This window comes from Notolepis coatsorum (genome assembly GCF_963971535.1).
Source record: "Notolepis coatsorum genome assembly, chromosome: 4".
NCBI classification, from domain to species: Eukaryota; Metazoa; Chordata; class Actinopteri; order Aulopiformes; family Paralepididae; genus Notolepis; species Notolepis coatsorum.
The window spans coordinates 69,233,536-69,256,381 of NC_140168.1; the positions used below are offsets into that span (position 1 = coordinate 69,233,536).

At 41.9% G+C, this 22,846-nt stretch overlaps 1 protein-coding gene across 1 annotated transcript; it reads right to left on the minus strand.

The window, feature by feature from the left end:
• Positions 1-643: 643 nt before the first annotated feature.
• Positions 644-21,677, minus strand: LOC311226546 (uncharacterized protein; the record flags this gene model as incomplete). Its single annotated transcript, XM_084311966.1, has 7 exons — positions 644-666; positions 1,356-1,544; positions 2,982-3,015; positions 15,549-15,686; positions 18,873-19,054; positions 19,953-20,426; positions 21,479-21,677. 7 exons carry the CDS (start codon positions 21,675-21,677, stop codon positions 644-646), a joined length of 1,239 nt encoding a protein of 412 aa, XP_084168092.1.
• Between the last annotated feature and the right edge of the window lie 1,169 nt (positions 21,678-22,846).

The following is a 22,846-nucleotide window of genomic DNA, read 5'->3' on the forward strand; positions in this document are numbered from 1 at the left end:
AGATGATGCTGATCCGATGTACTTTGTCAAATAAACGGGATTTATTGGAAAGCGAATCACAACAGCCCCAATAGCTGCCTGCCACTATAAAACAAACAAAAAGGGTTTTGTAAATTAACGTAAACTCAATCAAGTGCGAATCAAGTGCGTTCAAAAACTATATGGTACCGCTCTACCTGGGCCTACCTGAACTCAAAACGACCTGCCATGTTATAGGAGTGGTTAGGAGGAACGTGGGAAAAAAGGGGAGTTGACCAGGTAAGTCTCCATCTTGGAATTCATTGTCGCAAAATAATTGACCGACACAGCGTTCTGGAACACAGAGGCGCAGCCGAGGTGTTCTAAACGCAGTGAAGGTCAATTATTTTGCGACAATGACCGAGTATAGCTATACATTATCCCGCTTATTACAGGGCTAACTTACTTACAATATACGTAATTAATTTTACACCATCGACAAGACGAGATCAAATGCAGACGCAGTTGTTCTGTTGCTCCTCTGTCATCGCCGGCAGGTGTGTGGACTTGATTACACCTGATGTAGTGCAGCTGTGCATAATGGTAAAGCTTAGCTTTCGTGACTGCGATCAAAATGCTTGATTGTGATTAGTCAATAGCGCTCTGTTGCCCCTAACAGCGGTCATTATTGGGCGTTGCCCGTAGCAGCTGTGAATTATCGAGAAATAATTGACCAATCACAATCAAGCATTTTTGCGAATGTTAAAACGCCATGTAATAAGATATATTAATAAACACAAAGCACAAAGACCATAATAAACTATATGTCTAATGGGGCAATACAGATACAATTTATCATCATAGGATTTGGCTCCTACACTACACTTGAAATTAACTCTAGACTTATCTGCTCCTTGTAAATGAAATAATGAGCGAATAACACACATGGCCATGGAACAACTGAGCAGCCAATTGTCCGATTACTTCTGGTCCCTTAAAAATAGGGAGGCAGGCACATATAGAAATTGTTGTAATTCCTACACTGTTCACCTGATTTGGTAATGATTTGTAAATACCATCACATTAAAGCTGAAAGTCTGCGATTAAAGCACATTTTGATTGTTTCATTTCAAATACATTGTGGTGGTGTACAGAGACAGAATTATGAAAATTGTGTTGATGTCTCTGGTGTCAAGTTCTGCACAATTAACAATCTCTATAGTCGAGGCCATGCCTCCAAAAAAAGCTTTTCTTTTAGTGGAGGGGACCTCCTTTCAGTCGTTTTCACAGCGATGCACTCGGCAAGAGAATTGAAGAAAAGACGACAAGAGATACAGAAATGTGCCTATGGAGTGGATAATAAATGTGTTCTCTAGGGTGTGAGGCCTTGTACTCACGGTTTCCGGCACAGTCGTACCACGGCCCACCTCTCTCCTGAGACATGTTGAGCTGGGTGCGGAGCCGCATACACTCCTCCTGAGTGGTCTGGAAGAACAACACCGGCAGCTTCCTGCTGCTGCACCATTCACAGCTAATCAGCTCTGAGGCCCGCAGTCTCACCTTCTCCAGAGCATGGTGCTCAGCCCCTGGTAGACACACAGCAATGTGTTAGAATGGATGGATAGAAGATAATCTGTTGGTACTATATATCATGGTAATCATCAGGTAATAGTTTTATCTTGTAATAAAGCACATCAATCATCCCTCCCCCCCTTAATTGGCTGATCAATCCCCGTCTCCTGAGCCGTTCAGCCATTGTGTAGTGTGATGTGTGCCTGGTGCCAGTGATGGCACCCATTGAGCCTGCATAGTCCAAGGTTGGGTGCAAGGTTAGGCAACTTCCACCTTACATTGTGGGGAACGCTTTGAGTGTCTAGAAAAACGCTATATAAATGTAATGATCATTCATTCATTCATCAAGTGGAGATGAGGAACAGTGCATGAGAATTAAAAAGATGAACAGCAGTTACCTAAAAGGTCAGAGAAGCAGGTTCAGATTGCTGGTTCAATACTCTTGAGTTGCATGAACCAGACGACACACATCACCAATTTTGATTTGAATTCTAAGTCTGTGGATAGTGATAAATAATTACTAAATTAAGACACAGCACATAGGCCACGTAGCAATTCTCCATAACACTGTAGGAGACACAGATACATTCCTCTACACAGCACATACCTCCCCCTTCACTCTCTCACTCAACACACATTGACTTCACGCTGGACACTGCTGTATCTGGCAAACCTCCAGACCAGATCACAATCAGTGTATCCACTTAAGTCCATTAGAACCTTTGGTGAGGGATCTCACCAGATTAGCCCAGATAAAATAATTCAACTCATTGTCACAAAATGCCACAAGTCACTAATATACGACCGCCCAAAGGATTATAAAATTCCCGGTCAGGTACTGGTCAAATACCACACTCTCCATCAATCACAGATCGTTATCAATAAAGACAGACAGACACACACACGCACATATGTGCACATAAATGTGCGTACCACGCACTCATGCACGGCAGATATACAGGCTGACCAAGACACACGACATGCATGCAGGACAGAGACCACATACACACTGGACTATTGGGGCAGCTAATAAAAAACACCCTGACGGGGAAGGAGGGACTTCTCTGCCTTCTTCTCTGCTTTGACTTCTACTAACTGGACGAAACTGCTGGACGGACTGGACTTCACTGACTGGACTACAATGACTTGACTGTTTTTCTTTTCTACACGACCGGCCCGTTGTACCAACTAGATTTCAATTGTACCTTGCTTATTCACTTTTTATAATACGTTGCTTATTCACTTTTTATAATACCTTGCATATTCCCTTTTTATAATACCTTGCTTATTCACTTTTTATAATAAATACCGTCAAAAGTGTTTAATCTCTTATCTTTAAATATCTTATTACAACTTTCACGTATCAGAGTCTAAAACGTGACAATAGAACCAACATAGCAACACAACCTACAGTTGTTTACACAAGAGATTGAATGAATTGTGTTCTGTACCTACTACTTCAAGCTGGATGTGATCAGTGGAAAACTGCAAGACATGAGAGCAAGAACACAGTTTATCATGGGTCCCATTAAAGGCAACAGATGCAAACATAGCAGAGAAAACAGTAGTCTGTTGGCAATATTTCAGCAGTCACAGGCAGAGTGCATTATTTCATTGCAAGACCTTCCTATCAATCATTAATAAACAGGCATCCCTCAAAAAAGATAAGTTGGGGGGACTTCTGGTTGAACTAAGCATGGAGTAGGACGTTGGTGTGGAAGCTCCTGCACTCGGCTTTTTTTTTTTTATAATTGTATCTGCACTTGTTATGCTTAAAACATTTATTTTAAAAAAAAAGATACGTTGGGGATCCATCCCATTTGCCTTATTCACTTTGCCGCCATCGTTATTTAATAGATCGCTATGAACGCATTTCAATTACTTACTTAGGCCTTTAAGCTCCCTAAGGAACATATTCCATTGATGAAACCTCTCCATCCTCACCAGTCTTGTGCCCTCTGATCCCATTGTTGCCATGACAGGCCTTCCGCCTTCATCTCCTGTTCTGTGATTCTTCTTCAGGTGGTTCTCGGTCTTCCTCTCTGCCTCCTTACATTTACATTTAGCTGACGCTTTTATCCAAAGTGACTTACAAGTTATGTGCGACAAGTCATCAGGAAGGGCACAACTCTATCAGCTGAGTACCAATGTTCATCAAAGTGTTGAGTGCTACAGTGTAGGTTAGTATATTAGGTGCATAACAGTAAGTGCATGACAGTAAGGTTGGTTAGGGTTAGAATAATTATGATTTTTTTTCATTTCAGATAATGGTTGAAGAAGTGCATCTTTAGTCGACGGCGGAAGATTGGACGGGTTTCGGCTGTCCTAACTGTGGTGGGCAGTTCGTTCCACCATTGTGGGGCAAGGACTGAGAAAAGGCGTCTTCTCCTTGATGAGCCTCCCGGAGCTCGGATAGGAGTGGGTCTGAGACGGCCAGAAGATGCAGAGCGTAGGGGTCTTGGGGGTGTGTAGTTAGAGACCATTGACCGGAGGTGGGCGGGAGTAGTTCCCCTTGCCGCACGGTATGCCAGGTCGAGGGCCTTGAAGCGGATCCGTGCAGCAATATGGAGCCAGTGCAGGTCCCTAAGAAGTGGGGTGACATGGGCTGACTTCGGTAGGGTTGAGATCAGGCGGGCCGCTGTGTTCTGAATTAGTTGAATGTGAATGTGTGACCTATCCAGTTCCATGTTAGAACCTGCTTAGAAGATGTCTTTATTTGGCATGCAGTAAACACACACATAAGGCACAGGAACACACACACACACACACATGCATTGGGTCGCCAATTAAATTATTTTGAGCCCAAGCAAAGCAGCAGTTCTCTAGTTTGTGTGTTTATTTCCTGATATGTTGCTAGGAGTGCCAAATCATCAGCAAAATCCAAATCTTCTAGCTGTTCAGTCAGTCAGGCTTCACTGTATGGTGGTTCGGCTGTTGCTGGTTGCCTGTTTCATAGTCCAGTTTATGCGGAGGAAAAAGAGGAAGGGCGAGAGTGAGCACCTATGCCGCACCCCAGTCAGGACCTCAAAGGATTTCAATAAACTTGATGACAAATTAACCTCCATGTATTTCACGACACAAAAACTATGGTGGTGAAAAACAATCTGAGTCAGGTTATCATGCGCTTGTAGTTCCAATAGTGTATTCCAACAGTTTTGGCTATTTCGGTTCTTGAAGTGGCATTTTTATAGCTAAGTTCTAGCATTGAAGTGAACAGGCACTTACAGTGCCTCACATTGCATCAGACTTGACCAATATGGCGGCGAAGTGAATAAGGCGAATTGGTCTGCATTTAATGCACATCTTCTATAAGTCTATTATTTAGTCTTATATTTAGTATATTATTTATAAGTCTATAGCGCTCGGTTGCCCCTGACAGCGGTCAGTTATTTCTCGATAACAGACCGCTGCTATGGGCAACGCGCAATAATGACCGCTGATACGGGTAACACAGCGCTATTGACCAATCACAATCAAGCATTTTGGTCGCAGACAGTCACGAAAGCTAAGCTCAGCATATGCACAGCTGCACTCATCAGGTAATCAGACCACACACCTGCCGGCTGCCGGTGATGACAGAGGAGCCACAGAACAACTGCGTCTGCATTTGATCTCGTCTTGTCGATGGTGTAAAATGAATTAGGTATATTGTTAGTAAGTTAGCCATGTAATAAGCGGGATAATGTATAGCTATACTCGGTCATTGTCGCAACATAATTGACCTTCACTGCGTTTAGAACACCTCGGCGCGGCGCCTCTGTGTTCTAAACTCTGTGTCGGTCAATTATTTTGTGACAATGACCTCGTAGCTATACATTATCCCTTACTTAATACAGGTATCAGCAAGTTAATATAAGACTTCTCTCCTGAGACCCGAACTCTTGTTTGGCATGCATTCTTATTTATTTTTGCTATTTGGGCTTATTGGGACCTTCCTAGTATAAAAACTAAGCATAATTATTTCATATGATGTAGTTTGAGAAAAATGATGTCCACATACGGGGACACTTGGTCTGAATTTCCATTGTCACCATTGTGTCACAAAGTGCAAAAGTCTTTATTTCCAACCTGAAACCACAGCAGTGGTTTTCCTGAATGCTTTTTCATTTATAAATAACATATAGGAACATGTTTTGAACATCGCATTGCAAAAACAAATGGGAAAATATTAATTCCCACCCTTTCAGAACATATGTTAGGTAACATCGGAACAGGTCTGTGTAACAAAGTATCTGCAAAACTGTTGCGGGAAGACATCACATCTTTTTAAATGCGTCAACACTGTTCCATATAAAACCATTTCTGAACATTGCTATGGAAAAACTAAATTTGCAGGAAACATGTAACATCTAAAAGCCTCGTCATTTGCTGTCTGTATGAACAGTTATTATACACAGCTATGATACACACCTATGTGTGAAAGGCTGCGTAACAGTTGCGTCCAGATTGCAAGCACAGGAACACCTTGCATGTCACACATTGCACTCGAGTTCTCCCAGAGCAGCCTGTCGCTCTGCAGCGTGCTGCATTCTTCAGGTTGACCACCTCTGGAAGATGTGCATTAGCCCTCCTGCGGACTGAGATGTGGGGCACTGCCTTCACTGGACGTTTTTTACCTGGCTCCAAAAGGTATGCATTGTCTTCTTGTTCCGAAAGGTCCGAGTCGCCATCATTGCCACGCTGTGCCAAGAACGCCTGAGCCACATCCGTGCGAAACTCAAGAAACTCCATGACTCCCTTTCTTGGTGTACCTCGTACAGTGTGGTCTTGGCAGTACAGTAGCCAGCTGTTGGCTAAAGCAAGATCGGTAAAGTGCAACAGCATCCGAAGAGTCCACTTCTTGGTACGGGCGCTCATTCTATAGTAAGTCATCATTCTGTCTACCAAGTCAACCCCACCAATCTTAGAGTTATATTCACGGATGATACTTGGTCTTGTGATAGTCACATATCGTTTCTGCTTCTTGTCCCATCGCTGGCAGGTGTCTTCTGGCTGTGTAGCATGAACAGCAGACAGCATCAGTACTGGTTTGTTGTCATACCACTTCACCACACACATTGTCCCTTCTTCAGCGGTAACTTGTGCTGAGGTACCTCTTCCCTGCTCTTTCATTCTTTTGTCACTTGGTAACTTCTCCAGGGCTTCGGCAACCCGATTCTTCATAATTCTACCAGTCAGGTACACCTGCTTCTCCATCATTCGAGCCACACATTTGATCGTTGTGAAGAACCGATCACAGTATACTTTTGTACCAGCATGCAGAGTTTGAGACAGCCGATCGATGACCAAGCTTCCCAGACCCTGTCCCTCTGGTTCCTGGACCTGGGCGATCAGTGCATCTGCACCTTGATACACGTCAAAGTCCAGCACAATGCCTTCTGCTGAAGCGCAAACAAAGTTCTTCATGCCAACTGGATTTGGCTTCATTGGCAGATACTGTCGAGACGGACAGGCTCCTGTGAATGGAATCATCTGCTCATCAATGGACACGCAATCGGGTCGAGCCTGAGACCTGCAGCCTTTCAGAATGCGATCCAGAAAAGGCCTCACCTTCCAGAATTTGTCACACTCCCTCAGGTCTTCTGGAATGTCATCATCAATGAGCACTTTTAGTGATCGCCTTAGTCTGAAATATCTGTCACGTGTAAATCTTTCAATGATGGCAGGGAATTGTAAGGCATTGGACCAGTACATCCTGATTTGTGGGTACCGGATGCAGGACATCAAAATTGAGGCACCAAAGAAATGGTAAATCTCATCAACTGACGTCTTGAGTGGGTTCCTATCCTTAGCCAGTGACGTAGTGTTAGAGCAGTGTACAATCAGTGTCATTATATCTTTGTCAATATACTGTTCCACATAGTCCAGTGGGGTCCATCCTCCTCTGTCATGGTCGGTTTCCTCCTCAGGCTCAAACTGGGCTAGGTTTGGCATCAATGGAGTAGGCTTCCAGTGCATTCCACGTCCTGCAGAACCAGAATCAAAATGAAAATAGTCCTTATTGCAGTAAGTTTACACATACATGGAATTCACTGAGGTGTATTGGTGGATAACAAAGTAATAGCAAGTACCTTGTTTGGGCTGTCCTGGACAGCTTGGTCCTGGTGTCTGCTCTTCAGGGCCATCGTTTGAGCCATCAGCCTCAACCTGTCGAGCCTGACGTCTAGGAGCTCTGGCAACATCACAGTCTGAACGATAACCTGTAGACAGGTGTTGTAAATTAGCATCTTGCTACAAACACTGAACACAGTGTATCTGGTTATTGTGCATACAGTAAGTATATTGCAATTCCAATGTTAGTGTGCTGTTCATGCTAAATAGACTAACAATAAACAACCACTGGGTCATGGCTCACCGAGACGTTTGCGTCCCCCGCTGGCCTCAGTGGGCTGTGGAACGGGGTCCTCATCCCCACTACTGTCCTCATCGCTGCTTGGCTTTTTTTGTGGGGGCAGATAATCAACATCTGCCACAGGATCATCGATGTCAGACAGATCTTCCACCTCTGAGTTGTCCCCAACAATTTCCCCCAGTATCAACTCTGTTCTTGACAGAGAATTGTGCTCTGGAAATAAAATCATGAGAAAGATTAAATAAAAATCCATGTTGATTTATTCATAACACATGCAATATCTGTTTATATTATTGTAAACTATTGTTTTCTGCCCAAATCTTCCAAAACTACGTTTTCATAAATCTTTTTGCTAACATTTGTACATTTTGAATAACAAAAACTAAAATAAGATCGACTGTCCACATATGTGGACATCATGTTTAGCAGCATAGTAGGTGGTTACTGTTACTAACCATTATCAAATCTGCACGTCATATCAAACACTATTATGCATAACTGAACGAGAAACAACCATGACATTTTATTCGTTTTTTTTTACCTGATCGACGGTTGGGTCTGGAGCATCCAACTGAATCTTCAGGTGTTTTCGTCGCCATCTTGAATTTTCCCTGTAACGTGGTTTACCATTATGTTACCACTAGATGGCAGTGTAACGTCCACGCATGTGGTCTCCAGGACCCAGTTCAGCAAAAGTATTAATAGGCGAGTCAATCTATGAAAAAAAAGCACTTAACCCAAAGAAAATTGATACAAAAGGTTTTTCGATGGATTCCGATAGTATTGGGCATGCTAAATAACATACTAAAAGTCGACCAAAATCGACCCCCCCGAAAGCCGCCATTTCCAAGATGGCGTCCCAGATGGCGGTGGAGATATTAATATGGCTATATCTCAAATTGAGAATATGGTGCAAAGGATTTCTCAACTGATTCTGGTACCTCTGGGCATGTTCACTAACATACTAAAAATCTAGGAAAATACACCTTCCAGAAAGGCTTAATTTTCAAGATGGCGTCCAAAATGGCGGCAGACCAAGCTTAAAATGGCTATATATCTCAATAGAAAAAAATATATAACTATGATTTTTCACTTGATTCTGGTACCTCTAGACATGCTTGTGAACATACTAAAAATCTAGGAAAATACACCTTCCGGAAAGGCATCATTTTCAAGATGGCGTCCAAACTGGCGCCCAGGAGCTTAAAATGACTATACAAATATAAATAGCTTACTAAAAAAAATTGGCCTAGCAGTGCAAATGCACCACTTAAACCGGTCTCGGTTCATTGTAGATATGCTGAATAAGATGGGATTCTGCTCTTCCTATTCTGAACTGCAGAGGTTTGAAATGAATGCTGCAAATTGTACTGCACCAAACATGCTTGGTAAGGATATTGATGTGTTGAACACGACCGTCTTATTTGCTGCAGACAATGTAGATCATAATATTCTAACAATTGATGGGAAAGGGACATTTCATGGGATGGGCATGATAGCTGCCTTGACACCAGGACAGAAGACAGACCAAAGGATTCCGAGGTTCAGAATTAATGAACTGAATCTTGTGCAGAGGTCAAAAGTTGTGATAATAGATTATCACTTTGCCAAACACTTTTGCAGAGACACCACATTTAAAGAACTTCCAAGACTCGCAGAATGTAACAAGATGGTTGATCTGCTTTGGGAGTTATCGTTCAATTTCAAACAGCCTGCACCTGGTTGGCAGGGGATGATGCACATTATTCATAAGGGAGATGAACATCCAGGGCAGTCTTCAGTGAGATACTTACCAATGATAGACATGTACTCCGGAGACAAAACATGCATTCTGTCAACACTGGAGTTCATTTGTGGTCTGGCATCCAAACACCACCTTGCCCCAGTAGTTACATTTGACCAACCCCTATATTGGAAAGCAGCAGAGATAATCCTAGATTCACCACAGTGCAGTCACCTCAAGTCCTTTGTCCTGCTCCTAGGAGGATTTCACACATTTATGAATTTGCTAGGAGCAATTGGTACACTGATGGACGGTACAGGACTTAAGGACATTCTAGGGGTAGTCTATGGGGAGAACTCAGTAGCCCATATGATAACAGGCAAATCAGTTCAGAGAGCATTCCGTGGCCATCTTCTGGTTGACAAATGTCTTAACCGCATGATAATATCAGAAATGGTAGATGATAGTCATGAATTTGCAGCAATGGTTGAACAGTCTGAAGCAATGTATACCTCAATAGTTAAGGGTGAAATGCCATTGGAAACAGTGTTCACATCAGAGACCCTCATTACAATAAATGAAGAGCTGGGAAAAAGGAAGATGGAACTGTGTGCTAGATCCAAAACTAGTCAGTTGTGGCTAAATTACCAACACATGTTAGAAGTTGCTAGGGCACTGATAACAGCAGATCGCACAGGTTCCTGGCTTTTGCACCTACGCGCTGTTTCTGAATGCATGCCGATATTCGCTGCGGCTGGGCATTACAATTACTTGAAATCGGCACACTTTTATGTCCAAGAGATGAGTCAGCTTCACATCAACCACCCAGATGTCTTCAGACAATTTGAAAAGGGTTTTCATGTTATCCGTCGCAGCAGCCAATCATGGGCAGGCCTCAGCTCAGATCTTGTAATCGAAACAACATTGATGAGGTCATTGAAGACTACAGGAGGGATGACACATGGAAGTGGAATGACCGACAATCAGAGATCCCTTTGGACAATGTCAAAGGGCATAACATCAGAGTATAACACCGCAATGCAGGAGTTCTCAAACCAGACATACACAACATCAGAACAGCACAAGGATTCAACAGAGGCAAGGATGAAAAGGGATGCTGCTGACCTGGAGAAGATCACTTCAAAACTTGCTATATGTTCACCTTTCTCTCCAGACTCTTCTTTAAGGAATGTTGTTACAGGTGTTGTCGCTGAGGATGGAGTGAACGTGCATGATGACTCTGTTGGACGCAACATCATGCACAAAATGATCGGACAGCCGGCATTCACATTTTCATTTAGTAGAAAGGATAAAGCCATAAACCTTGGACAAAAATCGTCTATCAAGGTTGCTCCTGATCGAATAATTGATTCTGCACTTCTTTTTCAACGTTTCCTTATTGTCTCCCAAACTGGAGAGCTGTCATTGGAGGAGGTTATGCGTTACGAACTCAGTCCTTTCCCTCCTGCCCTCTTTGAAGCCGGAAACGTCTTCCACAAAGCTGATAAACCACAACTAGCGCACGCGATCTGTGATCATGCAAGTGATGCAATCCTAGATTCTGTACCAGAAACGGAGCATTATGTTCTTGATGGTGGTTCACTCCTTCACCGAATACAATGGAAGCACGGACAAAGCTATGGTAAAATTGCACAGTCATATGCAGACTTCACCATCCAACATTATGGCTCAGCTACAACCATTGTGTTTGATGGCTATGAGGATGGGCCATCCATTAAAGACAACACACATCAAAGAAGAGGAAACAATATTCATCCCATTGTCAACTTCACTGCTGAGATCTCAGGTAAGAAGGAGGAGTTCCAGGGGAGCTCCAGTAGCTCACCACGTACCGCGAGTGCTATTTCAGCGCCGTGGACAACCGCGCTCGCGCGGATCTGGGGCTGAGCGCGTTCGAATCCCGGACGGCAGCCGTGCCTTTCCCAGAGTGTCTACCCCCCCCCCATCTGAACCCTTTCAGTCTACTTCTGTCGGTCGAACTTGACCAAGTATGAATGAGAAGAAAAAGCGATAAACGCTAAAAAGAACCAGGTGACTGGTCAAAAAAGTTTAAAAAAAAAGAAGGAGGAGTTCCTGTCAAGAGATCTGAATAAACAGAAACTGATCCACATGATAAGTGATGAACTGAAAGAACGGGATTGCACTGTGGTCAATTCACTTGGAGATGCTGATGTAGACATAGTAAGGGCCGCAGTGGGATCATCTCTTCTTCACACCACGACGCTGATTGGAGAAGATACTGATCTCCTCGTCTTACTTCTTTACTATGCACAGAGAGATAGCAAGGGCCTTTATTTCAGATCAGACAAGTCGAAAGCTGATGGCAGTTTTAAAGTGTACGCCATAAACCATTTGAAAGAAGTACTCGGACAGGATGTGTGTTCTCAGTTGCTGTTCATCCATGCTGTGACTGGCTGTGACACAACTTCCCGGATCTTCGGAGTTGGCAAAAAGACAGCATTCCAAAAACTTGTAAAAGGGGATCCTGTCCTTCAGGCTTGTGCCAATGCATTCACTGTACCAAACCAGACAACAGATGTGATTGATGACCTTGGGTGCCAAGCAATGGCTGTCTTTTTTGGTGGAAAGTGCACAGATTCGCTTGCAAAAATTAGATATAACATTTTCAGCAAGAAGGTTGTCTCAGCTTCATCAACGGTAACGCCTGAACGTCTACCACCAACTGAATCTGCTACCAAATTCCACTGTCGTAGAGCATACTACCAGGTCATGGTCTGGATGGGAACAGATGATGGTATAGATGCTCTAGACTGGGGCTGGAACCTGCAGGACAATAGATTTGTCCCACTCATGTCAACAATGAATGCTGCTCCAGACAGTCTCTTGAAGGTCATTCATTGTAACTGTACCACTGCCTGCAAGACACTTCGCTGCTCATGCAGAAAATATGGACTACCTTGTACTACTGTCTGTGGACCATGTTAACTTCATGAATGTGACAATCCACATAACAAGTTTCTCCCAGAGGATCCTGAAGATGATGATGAGTAGGCCTAAAGACCACAATAAGTGGGTCATTTATTTTGTGTTCAACACCAAAGCCAGCTTTCTAGGTTGAATATAATAACCAATTTTAATTTTAGCCAAAATAAGCTACAGGCAGCCATTTTGATGATGCAAATGATGCATTCCTAGCAGATATATTTAGCTAGATATTTTGCTCGTTATTAATGTATAGAGGTGCCAGAATCAGTTTATAAATCCTTTAGAAATGTTTTCCCATTTGAGATACAGGCATTCTAAGCTCCCAGTCGTCATTTTGGACACCATTTTGAAAATTAAGCCTCTTCGGAAGGTGTATTTCCCTAAAACTTTAGTATGTTCCTAAGTATATCTAGGGGTACTTGGGGTACCAGAATCAAATGACAAAATCATTTATATAATTTTTATATTGACATATATATAGCCATTTTAAGCTTGGCCAGCCGCAATTTTGGACGCCATCTTGAAAATGAAGCCTTTCTGGAAGGTGTATTTTCCTAGATTTTTAGTATGTCAGTGAGCATGCCCAGAGGTACCAGAATCAGTTGAGAAATCCTTTGCACCATTTTCTTAATTTGAGATATAGCCATTTTAATCGCCCCGGCGCCATCTGGGACGCCATCTTGGAAATGACGGCTTTCGGAGGGGTCGATTTTGGTCGACTTTTAGTATGTTATTTAGCACGCCCAATACTACCAGAATCCATTGAAAAACCTTTTGTATCAATTTTTTTGGGGTTAAACCATATATTGACTCGCCTATAAGGTGTAGTCATTTCTGGCCGCTTCTGAGCTATAACAAAAGCCACTGTACTTGCAAGTTATTAACACTTTGGCTGCCTAAGGTTAAATTCATGATATACCATAGATTGCCAGCGCTATTTGTCTATGGAGAAAATCCCCTTCTTTGCAGGGCTATAACTTTTTAAATTCTATTGCTACATTGCCATTATTAGGGCCCATTCAAAGTCCTATATGTATTGTTCATTGTGTAGCAACGTTAAACTTTTTCATTCACATATTCATAGTAAAGTATGGTCTAATGTATAAGTATGTTTTCATCTCTTTCTGCAGCTTTCTCCAGAACGTGATATATAGCCCCAAATGCATTATATTGATGATGAAATACAGTTTGATGGCAATCAGCACGATATAAAAAATTCCAACTAGACGTACTTCTAGAAGTTACTACATGTCATCTGATGTTGACCGGATGGGCGAGGGGGCGTTTATAATTCCGTGGGCAGCGTTATACCAATCATCTAATGTGGGTCAAATGTTGATAATAGCAGTTAGTATCGAAGACGGTAGCGTTACACGCTGAAACTCACCCCAGTCTCCGCGCGCCGTTGGGCGATCATCGTAGAGTAGAAATCTTATCATTATGGGATATATTTTTACCCGGTCCATCTCCAGCTTGTATAATGGCATATACGTCCAAATCATGTTGTTTATCGAGTTATTGCCAATCGATCACTGTGTAGCGTGACGAGCCAGAGTCCCATGACCTATAGCGAGCGCCCGGAAGTACTACGGACGTCTAGCACAACCTCTATGGCACATCCTGTTTGGCGATTGCGCCGATCGGCCACTAGATGGCGCTCCTGAACCGCCAGAGAGCTCAGTGGGTCCTGCTGGTGGATCTCAGGCCAGCGGAGGGGACATATGAATCCGATCGCAGATTTTTGAAATATTGATATAAGGACGACGTAACGCGTCCTCCGGCAACTTTAGCATGGCCAGCAAAGACGTCTAAAGACGGTTCTCGGCACCCAAAGTGTTAACTAGCTCCTACTCAAATCCTGCAAAATGTAGGAAGGCAGTAAATTCTAATAAAAACAAAACTATTTATTTTTATGAGTGTTTAATATCGGAACAAAAAGAGATTTGCCTAACTTAATAAAAAAGGTGTTGTAAGTGGTATTTCTTTGTTCAAATAAGTGTTAAATAGCTCTACATTCTGACAGCCATCACTGATATCGTTCGGTCTACAGTAATCACAAAATAAATGTTCTGGTATCCCGTACCCACTTTATCCAATCAAGAGAAATAACCATATATATTTTTACCTATTTCAAGAGATCTTGCCAAGCCAATTTGCTTACTGCATTGGCAGATTATTTGACTTGTTTCAAGCCCATTTTTGCTTAAAACTAGTTTTTATTTCTTATTTCTGTCAGATCATATTTGCAGTGTGGAGTTTTAGTACGGAGGGACTGAGAGACCCATGTTACTGACTAAACTATCTATATCAGTGATGGTTGGAATGTAGAGTTATTATTGTGATTGTGAAGACTACTCATTCATTAAAAAAGACTGCGTCTTTGTTGGTAATTTATTTGACAAAAATTAAACCATCAAATAAATTCTGGGTCCTGTCCCATTTACCTTTTTATATTAATGCTATTTGTCTCAACTTTAAGTGGTTGTCAAATACATCTTTATGATGATGACACTATTGTGTATTATATTGCTGATTCTGTACAACTAGCCATTGAGAAGGAGCAACTTTCATCTAGTGCTCTGACTGCAAGATGCACTTATTAATATGAAACTGGTACTGAATGCAAATAAAACATTTGTGTTAAACAGCTGTTTAATATAATTGATTACAATAATCTGCATATATCCACTGTGAATGGGCTAACATTGGGAGAGTTATAGAATATAATGAGACATTTAAATACCATATAGACTTATAGACTATAGTAAATGAAGGGAAAATGGCTTCTTGTACAGACACAGAACCAGCTTCCCTATGATTAGTAGGAAGAGGATCGTTGAAGCAGTTTTCTTATCAGTCTTGTATTATGGAGATGTAATTCATAGACATGCTGCTGCTTTCACTCTTAAGCCCTTTCATAAACAGATTTAAATGGGAGTCTGAATTTATTAATAAATGAGAGATCAAAGTACTCACAATGACAGGGGTCTGGATTCTGCCCAGAGACCCGAGTCTTACGCTCCGACACTCGAGAATTATGCTCTCACACTCTTTGGGTGCCACTTTGGGTTTCTTCTCCATGGGTGAAAACAGCAGGGGGACATTTTGTCCAAACTGCAAGATGGAAAGATACATTTGAGGCTCGTTTGTCTGCAGTTCTGTACACTTGTTACTATGTTACATTTCTAATCTAGATTGCACATGCAGGCCTCGTTTGCATTGTACACATCATGAGAGACACATCTCTCAACACACACAGGTTAAACTTCGGTAACTTTCAGTTTCATTTATTTATTTCAAAACATGCAACCTATACAATACAAGACAACCACAAAACAGTACAATAACCACCACAAAACAATACAAATACAATAGACAACACTTAATGGTTTGAAAAGGGGGATGGAAGAATCTAAGCTTGTGAATTTCTATTCTCCACACCCTGACCATCAATTGCTATACATACAATATGTAACATTGCTCTGTTTCCCATATTCCCCCGACATCTCAACAAGACATACATGAGTCTGACTAGTTAATACATATTCTATATAACATATTCCTTTTAATGCCAAACGTCATGTTCTCCCTCCTCCTTATACCTTTCCAATATTCCTTTTATTAATTTTTTTACATTCTTTTAAACTGGTTTATGTTTTACTCAGTTTAACTTTAGTGTCTGTGGTGACTTTATTTAGCATCGGCTTCACCTACAGGGAGAGCAGTGGCGGCGGCTGGTCCATAGAGGGCGGTAAGGGTGCACCAGGTGGAAAGTGGTTTTGGATTTTACTATAATAGTAGAAATATCGCCCCACTGACTGGGCATCAGTGCGCAACGCAGCCAATTGAAAAATGCAAAGGGCAACATAAATGCACCTAGCAACTAAATGTAGCCAATCAGCATCTTCAAATATGATGCCTGAAGGGCGCTTTTTCTAGCGCCCCAAGCAGTTGGTGTGTTAGGGCCAGGGGGTGCACGGACTGATGACGACAACAATGATCGACGCAGGGACTCAAGACGAGACAGTTTTACAGTTGTCGTAATAATCACAAGATGCATTCAGACAGTGTTGGATCTAACTAAATGGATTTATATGGACACATTTATGGAAAGTTCAAGCCCGGACCACAAAGCTTCTCAAAGGGTTAGCGCAACACGCGACAGCTCTTCCAATTGGTACATGATGTTCTACCGGCAGCAAAAAAAGTGAGTCTCAGCCTCAATATATACTGTTCTGTGAATGAATGAATGAATGAAAACTTTATTTAACAGATTGCAGAATGGGTACAATACAGTACGGCTCAATACATACAATTGTTAAGGGGATGCAGACCTGAGAAAGACGTTTGTCTTGTTTCCATCAGGGTCCCCCATTTTCAATTCATATAGACATATATGACATACATGACATACAGATAGTCAGTACTGCTACATCTATACATTTATGACATACCAGATTTGCAAATACAGTACTGTTTGTGATACAGAAGGAGTCAAGAAAAGGGAGTATATACATTTGACGTAGAAACTGTACATTGGAGGTTGGGTGGGGGGGGTTGGGTACATTGGGATATTGACAACCATACTGGGTAATTTACATTGGAGGTGGTTGGGGGGGGGGGCGGGGGGCATACTGTATAAACAAGTAACACTGTACATTGAGGGGGGGGGGGAGGAGACACTGTACAAACAAACACAATTGTACATTGAACTATTGACAAAACCATACTAGGTAAATGACTGTACATTGGAGGGGGTTGGAATGATTGGGTTAGGATATTTACAGGGGCCAGTGTTGAATTGCAGTCTCCCGTAGGTGTCCCTTGAGAGAGGTTTTGAAAGTGGGTAGTGATCCACATTCCTTTACAGCTTTGGGTAGGGCGTTCCACATTGATGTGGCATAATTGCGAAACGTGTTTAGTCCCTTATTTGAGCCGAATCTGGGTTTGACATGATTTGTGGAGCTCCCTCTGGTGTTGTGATCGTGGTATTCACTGACCTTTGGGAAGTATTTTGACATGTACATGGGTACCTTGGTCGTGTAGTGTATCTTGTAGACCAGGCCCATTGCAAGTTGTTGTACTCTGTCGTCTACTCTAAGCCATCCTAGGTTGTCGAAGTGGGCAGGGGTGAGGTGGGTTCTAGGAGTAAGGTCAAGCAGTAGTCTGACCAGTTTGTTTTGAGATGTTTGTAATTTTGTTTTTAGCGCCTTTGAGGTGCTTTGGTACCATGAGGTGCAAGCATAGTCGTAGTACCCCTGAATGAGTGCTCCTGCCAGAGTCTTCAGGGTGTTCTTGTTTACCAGAGAGGAGATCCGGTACAAGAATCGAGTTCGTTGGTTGACTTTTTTTATTACATTGGATGCCATTTTGTCACAGGAGAGATTAGCCTCTAGGATGGACCCCAGGTAGGTAATTTCATCTTTCCTTGTGACAATATTGTCACCCACTGTAACTGAGAAGCCGTCGGTCTTGCTGAGTTTGTTATTTGAACCGAAGAGAATGGACTCTGTTTTGCCCATGTGTAATGATAGTTTGTTATCAGCGAGCCATATGCAGATTCTGCCTAGTTCCGAGCTGAGGGTTTTTTCAACCTGTAACTTGTTCTTGTCAGAGACCAGCAGGGCTGAGTCGTCCGCAAACAGGAACAAGTTGCAGTCACAAGCTTTAGTTACTGAAACTGATTGAATATGGCACCGCCCCACCTAGAATAATTTTCACCAGCCGCCACTGAGGGAGAGACAGGTGTTGATGAGAAAAGGATCCTATGGCTATGTCTATTTTACCGAACCTGAGACATGTTTCTCTAACGATCACAGTGGCTTACTTTTACCACATAAACCAAGCTTTTTCTAACGATCGGATTTTCGATCGGATTGTTACCTCCTATACAGGGGTTAATTAACAGGATTGAACCAATTTAAATAAAGGTTTGAAAATAAATTTAATTAAATATGCTTTTAGGCCATAGAACTCTGTCTGATTTCAGGGAATTGAGTCCTCAAGCAGTCTGATAGAATAAAACAAGTACATGAGACTAAATTCAATGTACTATGACAATTTAATTCACAGATCTATTCATAGATCTATATTCCTCAATATGTGTTAGTAATATGCATTGTCACTGAAAATTCTAAAACATAATTAAACTAAATCATAATAGACTAAGGAGATTATCTTGGCCCTCCAAAGAGTTCCAGAGGGATAACAAGAATGGACAGATTTGGCCCCCATGCCGTAGTTTGGGCAGCCCTGGCATAGAGCCTTCTGCACTGCTACCACTAGCCATAACAAACATACCTGAACTGTCATGCAGCGTTTCCTGGTTAATGGGATATTTGTGTCGACGTCTTCAGACGTCACCGCTGCCTCCACTCTGCCCCAAGAGGGCGCTGCTGAGGAGTGGGCAGAGTCTGCAGGTCGAGGGGAAACACTCCCTGTTCTGGCGTTATCTGCCTCATCATCATCGCTGGACAGGACAACTAGAAAACAGAGCATGTCACTTGTTATTATCGAGGGTCCTTCTCAACGAGGGACTGCTGAATGGAGCATACACTCATGATTTATCATAATTTATTTGAACAAGTTTGTATGTTCTGGTGTGTCCCGTCTGTATTACACTATTCATAAATTCCATTGTGAGGAAGACACGTGATAATCGGACATAAAACATACAAATTATAAAGACAACATATGCCTATTTCACCATTGATTCCAATTACAGCTAGTTTAACACTGGACCCAGGTATAGCTGCCATATGGTCCCATTCCTGAATGTCAATTGATTATGACACATTGCATCTACCGTTTTATATTTATGGATCTCAGTGTTAACGATAGAGCCAGTGCAACCCCATTGGCGCTGCTTTGAATGTTATCTTTCCTTATTGTAGTATATTTGGTAACGCTAGCTGTTGTCATTTGGCTGTTCTCTAATCTCACCGGTTTCTGACTTTATTCCCAAAATAATAGCTGAAATCGCACACCTCCACTCAGATCATTAAAAAGCTGCCAAAAAAGCTTTAATTTAGATGTAGGTGACCGTTTTTCACACATTTAGAGCTAACCTTCCTACCAATATAGCTATATAGTTCCTGTTATGGTGCCCCCATCTCACTACATCGGCCTGTAGTCATAACGTTTTCCATACATTTACTGTACTTAATAGAACAGTTGATTATGTTTATTCAGTCATTTATGTATTTTATTTTCTTAGTTACTATTACTGATGTATTTTCACGTTACATTTGAACCACATCAACATAGTCACAGACACTGTTGAGGAGCTCTTATTGTGAACCAGCGAGATGTCTGGAGAATACCCTCATTTATGCAGTAGAAAATCAGCTCATGGGATGAACTTGTTACTGATGCACAAACCTTGTCCTTTGTTTTTCTGTGTCTTCTTTGATTTCAATGTGTTTAAACCACTGTCATCCGTCTCAGTTCCAGAACAGTCTGAAGAAAGGGGCCGGCGATCTCTAGTTGGTTCTAAATCACCATCTGGATCTAAGTTACTGGCTGGTTCTGATACTCCATAGTCCTCCCCATCAGGTTCTGTTTTCATCTGTTCAGTTGAGGTGCTGGCTAGAGGCTCAGTCTGGGTTTGTTTAAACCATGAGGAGTGAGGTTTCTCTTCATCATGTTCACTCTTCACAGGGACAGGAGTGGATGTTAACTTTATGATGTCAGCCTCCTCCAGACCTTGAAGCTGCTCTCCCTCCTGACTGGTCCAGAGTTCCTCCTGTTCCTCTTTAATCTGTAGGAGCTCTGGCTCCTCCTGAACCAGACTGGGCCTCCTCTCCTGCTGCTCAGGGGGAACCTCCTCTTCACAGACAGAGAGCTGTTGGGGGTCTGGAGGGAGGGAGAAAATAATATGAATAGCAAACATAAAGATACAGTAGATAACTATCCACCATATAAGTCAAAACCGTAGCAACTCAAAGAAATGTTGAAATGAGTGGTTGAAGACTAAATTGATCTGTCTCAGGCAGGGTGGCATCCGCCACATGCTTCAGACATTTTATATGTTGTGTCCCTGTTGCTCCTAGATGACACAGGGCTTTAAAAAAAATAGTATGTCGTTTAGGCAAAAAGTGTAAAAATTTGTGTTTCTGACGGTCTAACGAGCTCCAGTGACCTCTATATTGGTCAGAAAGATTCACATTTACATTACATTTAGCTGACGCTTTTATCCAAAGCGACTTACAAGTTCTGTACAACAAGTCATCAGGAAGGGCACAACTCATCAGCTGAGTAAAAATGTACATCAAAGTGTTGAGTGCTACAGTGTAGGTTAGTATATTAGTGTACAGTAAGGTTAGTTTATTAGGGTTTATATTTATTTATTCACATCTTAGCTTGAATGAAAGTTGACATAGTCCCATTTAAAATGATACCAAAGACATTACGACAATATTGTGAAACATTGACAGGTGTCCTGAGTCAGTCTGTCTAAGTGAGTCTAAAGCAGGATATGCACCAGCATCTCTGAAATGCAATTGAATGAATGAATGAATGAAAACTTTATTTAACAGATTGCAGAATGGGTACAAATTACAGTACGGCTCAATACACACTATTGTTAAGGGGATGCAGACCAGAGAAAGACGTTTGTCTTGTTTACATCAGGGTCCCCCATTTTCAATTCATATTGATGTGAACTGACCTGAGGGGGTGGGAATACTTCATGAGCTGATAACTAGTATGATACAGCTACCACTCAGGTGTCGGCCTATCATACCATAATCTACAGACATAGATCTTTAAACTAAATTATATGTACGTTTTGTCACCTTGAGTGGTACCGATTATCTGGTCGGGCCCATGGACTATATATCGTGGATTAATCGTGGGCGCAGTATAGGCTTCTCTGAAGATTACAGGGAACTGTTTGGTTTACAAACCTGATCTGTGTAGCCTGGTTCCTGGTAGCAGAACAGTGTCCAGCAACTTCTTCTGTCGGTTGATTTCTTTCTTACAATGGAAAACCTCCTCTACGTAATTGGCTACACTTATTTCAAACACCCCCAAAATGTCTTCTGCAGCCGCAGCTAGTCGTTCGTTGACTAACGACCTGAGAGACTGTAGCATTATGTCAGACATGTTCGGGACACTAGCAAAGCGCTGAGTACGACTCTGGGTATTTCGGAAGCAACAATAATACTTCCGGTCCGGGGTTTTCAAAAATAAAAGACATTAAAATCATTTGACTATAAAAATGATGGCAGACTAATAATAACAAAATATATATATATAATATATGTGTGTCTGTGTAATCTCTTATATTTAAATGTCATACTGTACAGCATAATTACAAAAGTATAGATTACTTCAATGGAATTGTGTTGCTATAACAGCTTGGACTCATTGTTTATCAGTTATTGATAACAAACACTGCAAAAGAAGGAAACGTGGGGCCATTTAGAATGTTTATGTTGTCAAGTTGAAACCATCTGTACAGTAAGCAGTCAACTGCAGGGAATTGGCCAGGGAGGGGAAATACAGAAGTGGAGAGTTGTTAGTTAACACTGTTATTTACCATTTAGGTATTGAATCTGTATTTAGACATTTTTGGTATAGAACACCCCAGGTGAAGTTCAAATGAAAGATGCATTTCTCATTAAGTATTATGTTGATTGTAGTATGGGATTTCTTTTAAATACTGGCCCTTAAACCCACCCATACTATACTCAACGTGTCATTGTGAGCCAAATATGATTTCTTTGCTCATAGGATTTTTGAACAGCACAAATCACATGGAATCTGATCTTTTCAATTCAGATTTTTGGCCACTTTCATATGTGGTCCTAAATCAGATACAGGTCAGATTTTTTGCAATGCACCTCAATCTGAACAGTCATGTGACTTTCATGCGACTGTTACGCCACTAGATTGACATTTGTCACAATTTTCTACGTCCACCTTCTTTATTGTTCATTTGCGCATGCGGGTCAGTTCAGTATATATAAAATGTGAACAGCCAGATCTGAGCAATCAATCAGAATTTAGCACTAAGGCTTTCAGTGTGAACATAGCCTATCAGACATTGTACAGGCATACTTGCTTGGTGGAAACATGAAACATACGGTACACCGGGATTCTCAAGAGGACCTCTTCTAAAAATAAAACCTCTTCCGCAGCTGGGCCCCGTTTAAGGTCCACGATGTGAAACCGTGAAGGACAATGGAGGATGTGAGGGCCCCCGACTGACGTCATGAAAAGATAATAGGAGGGCTCCTACTTTTTGGCCTAGTTTTTTTCTTCAGAATCTT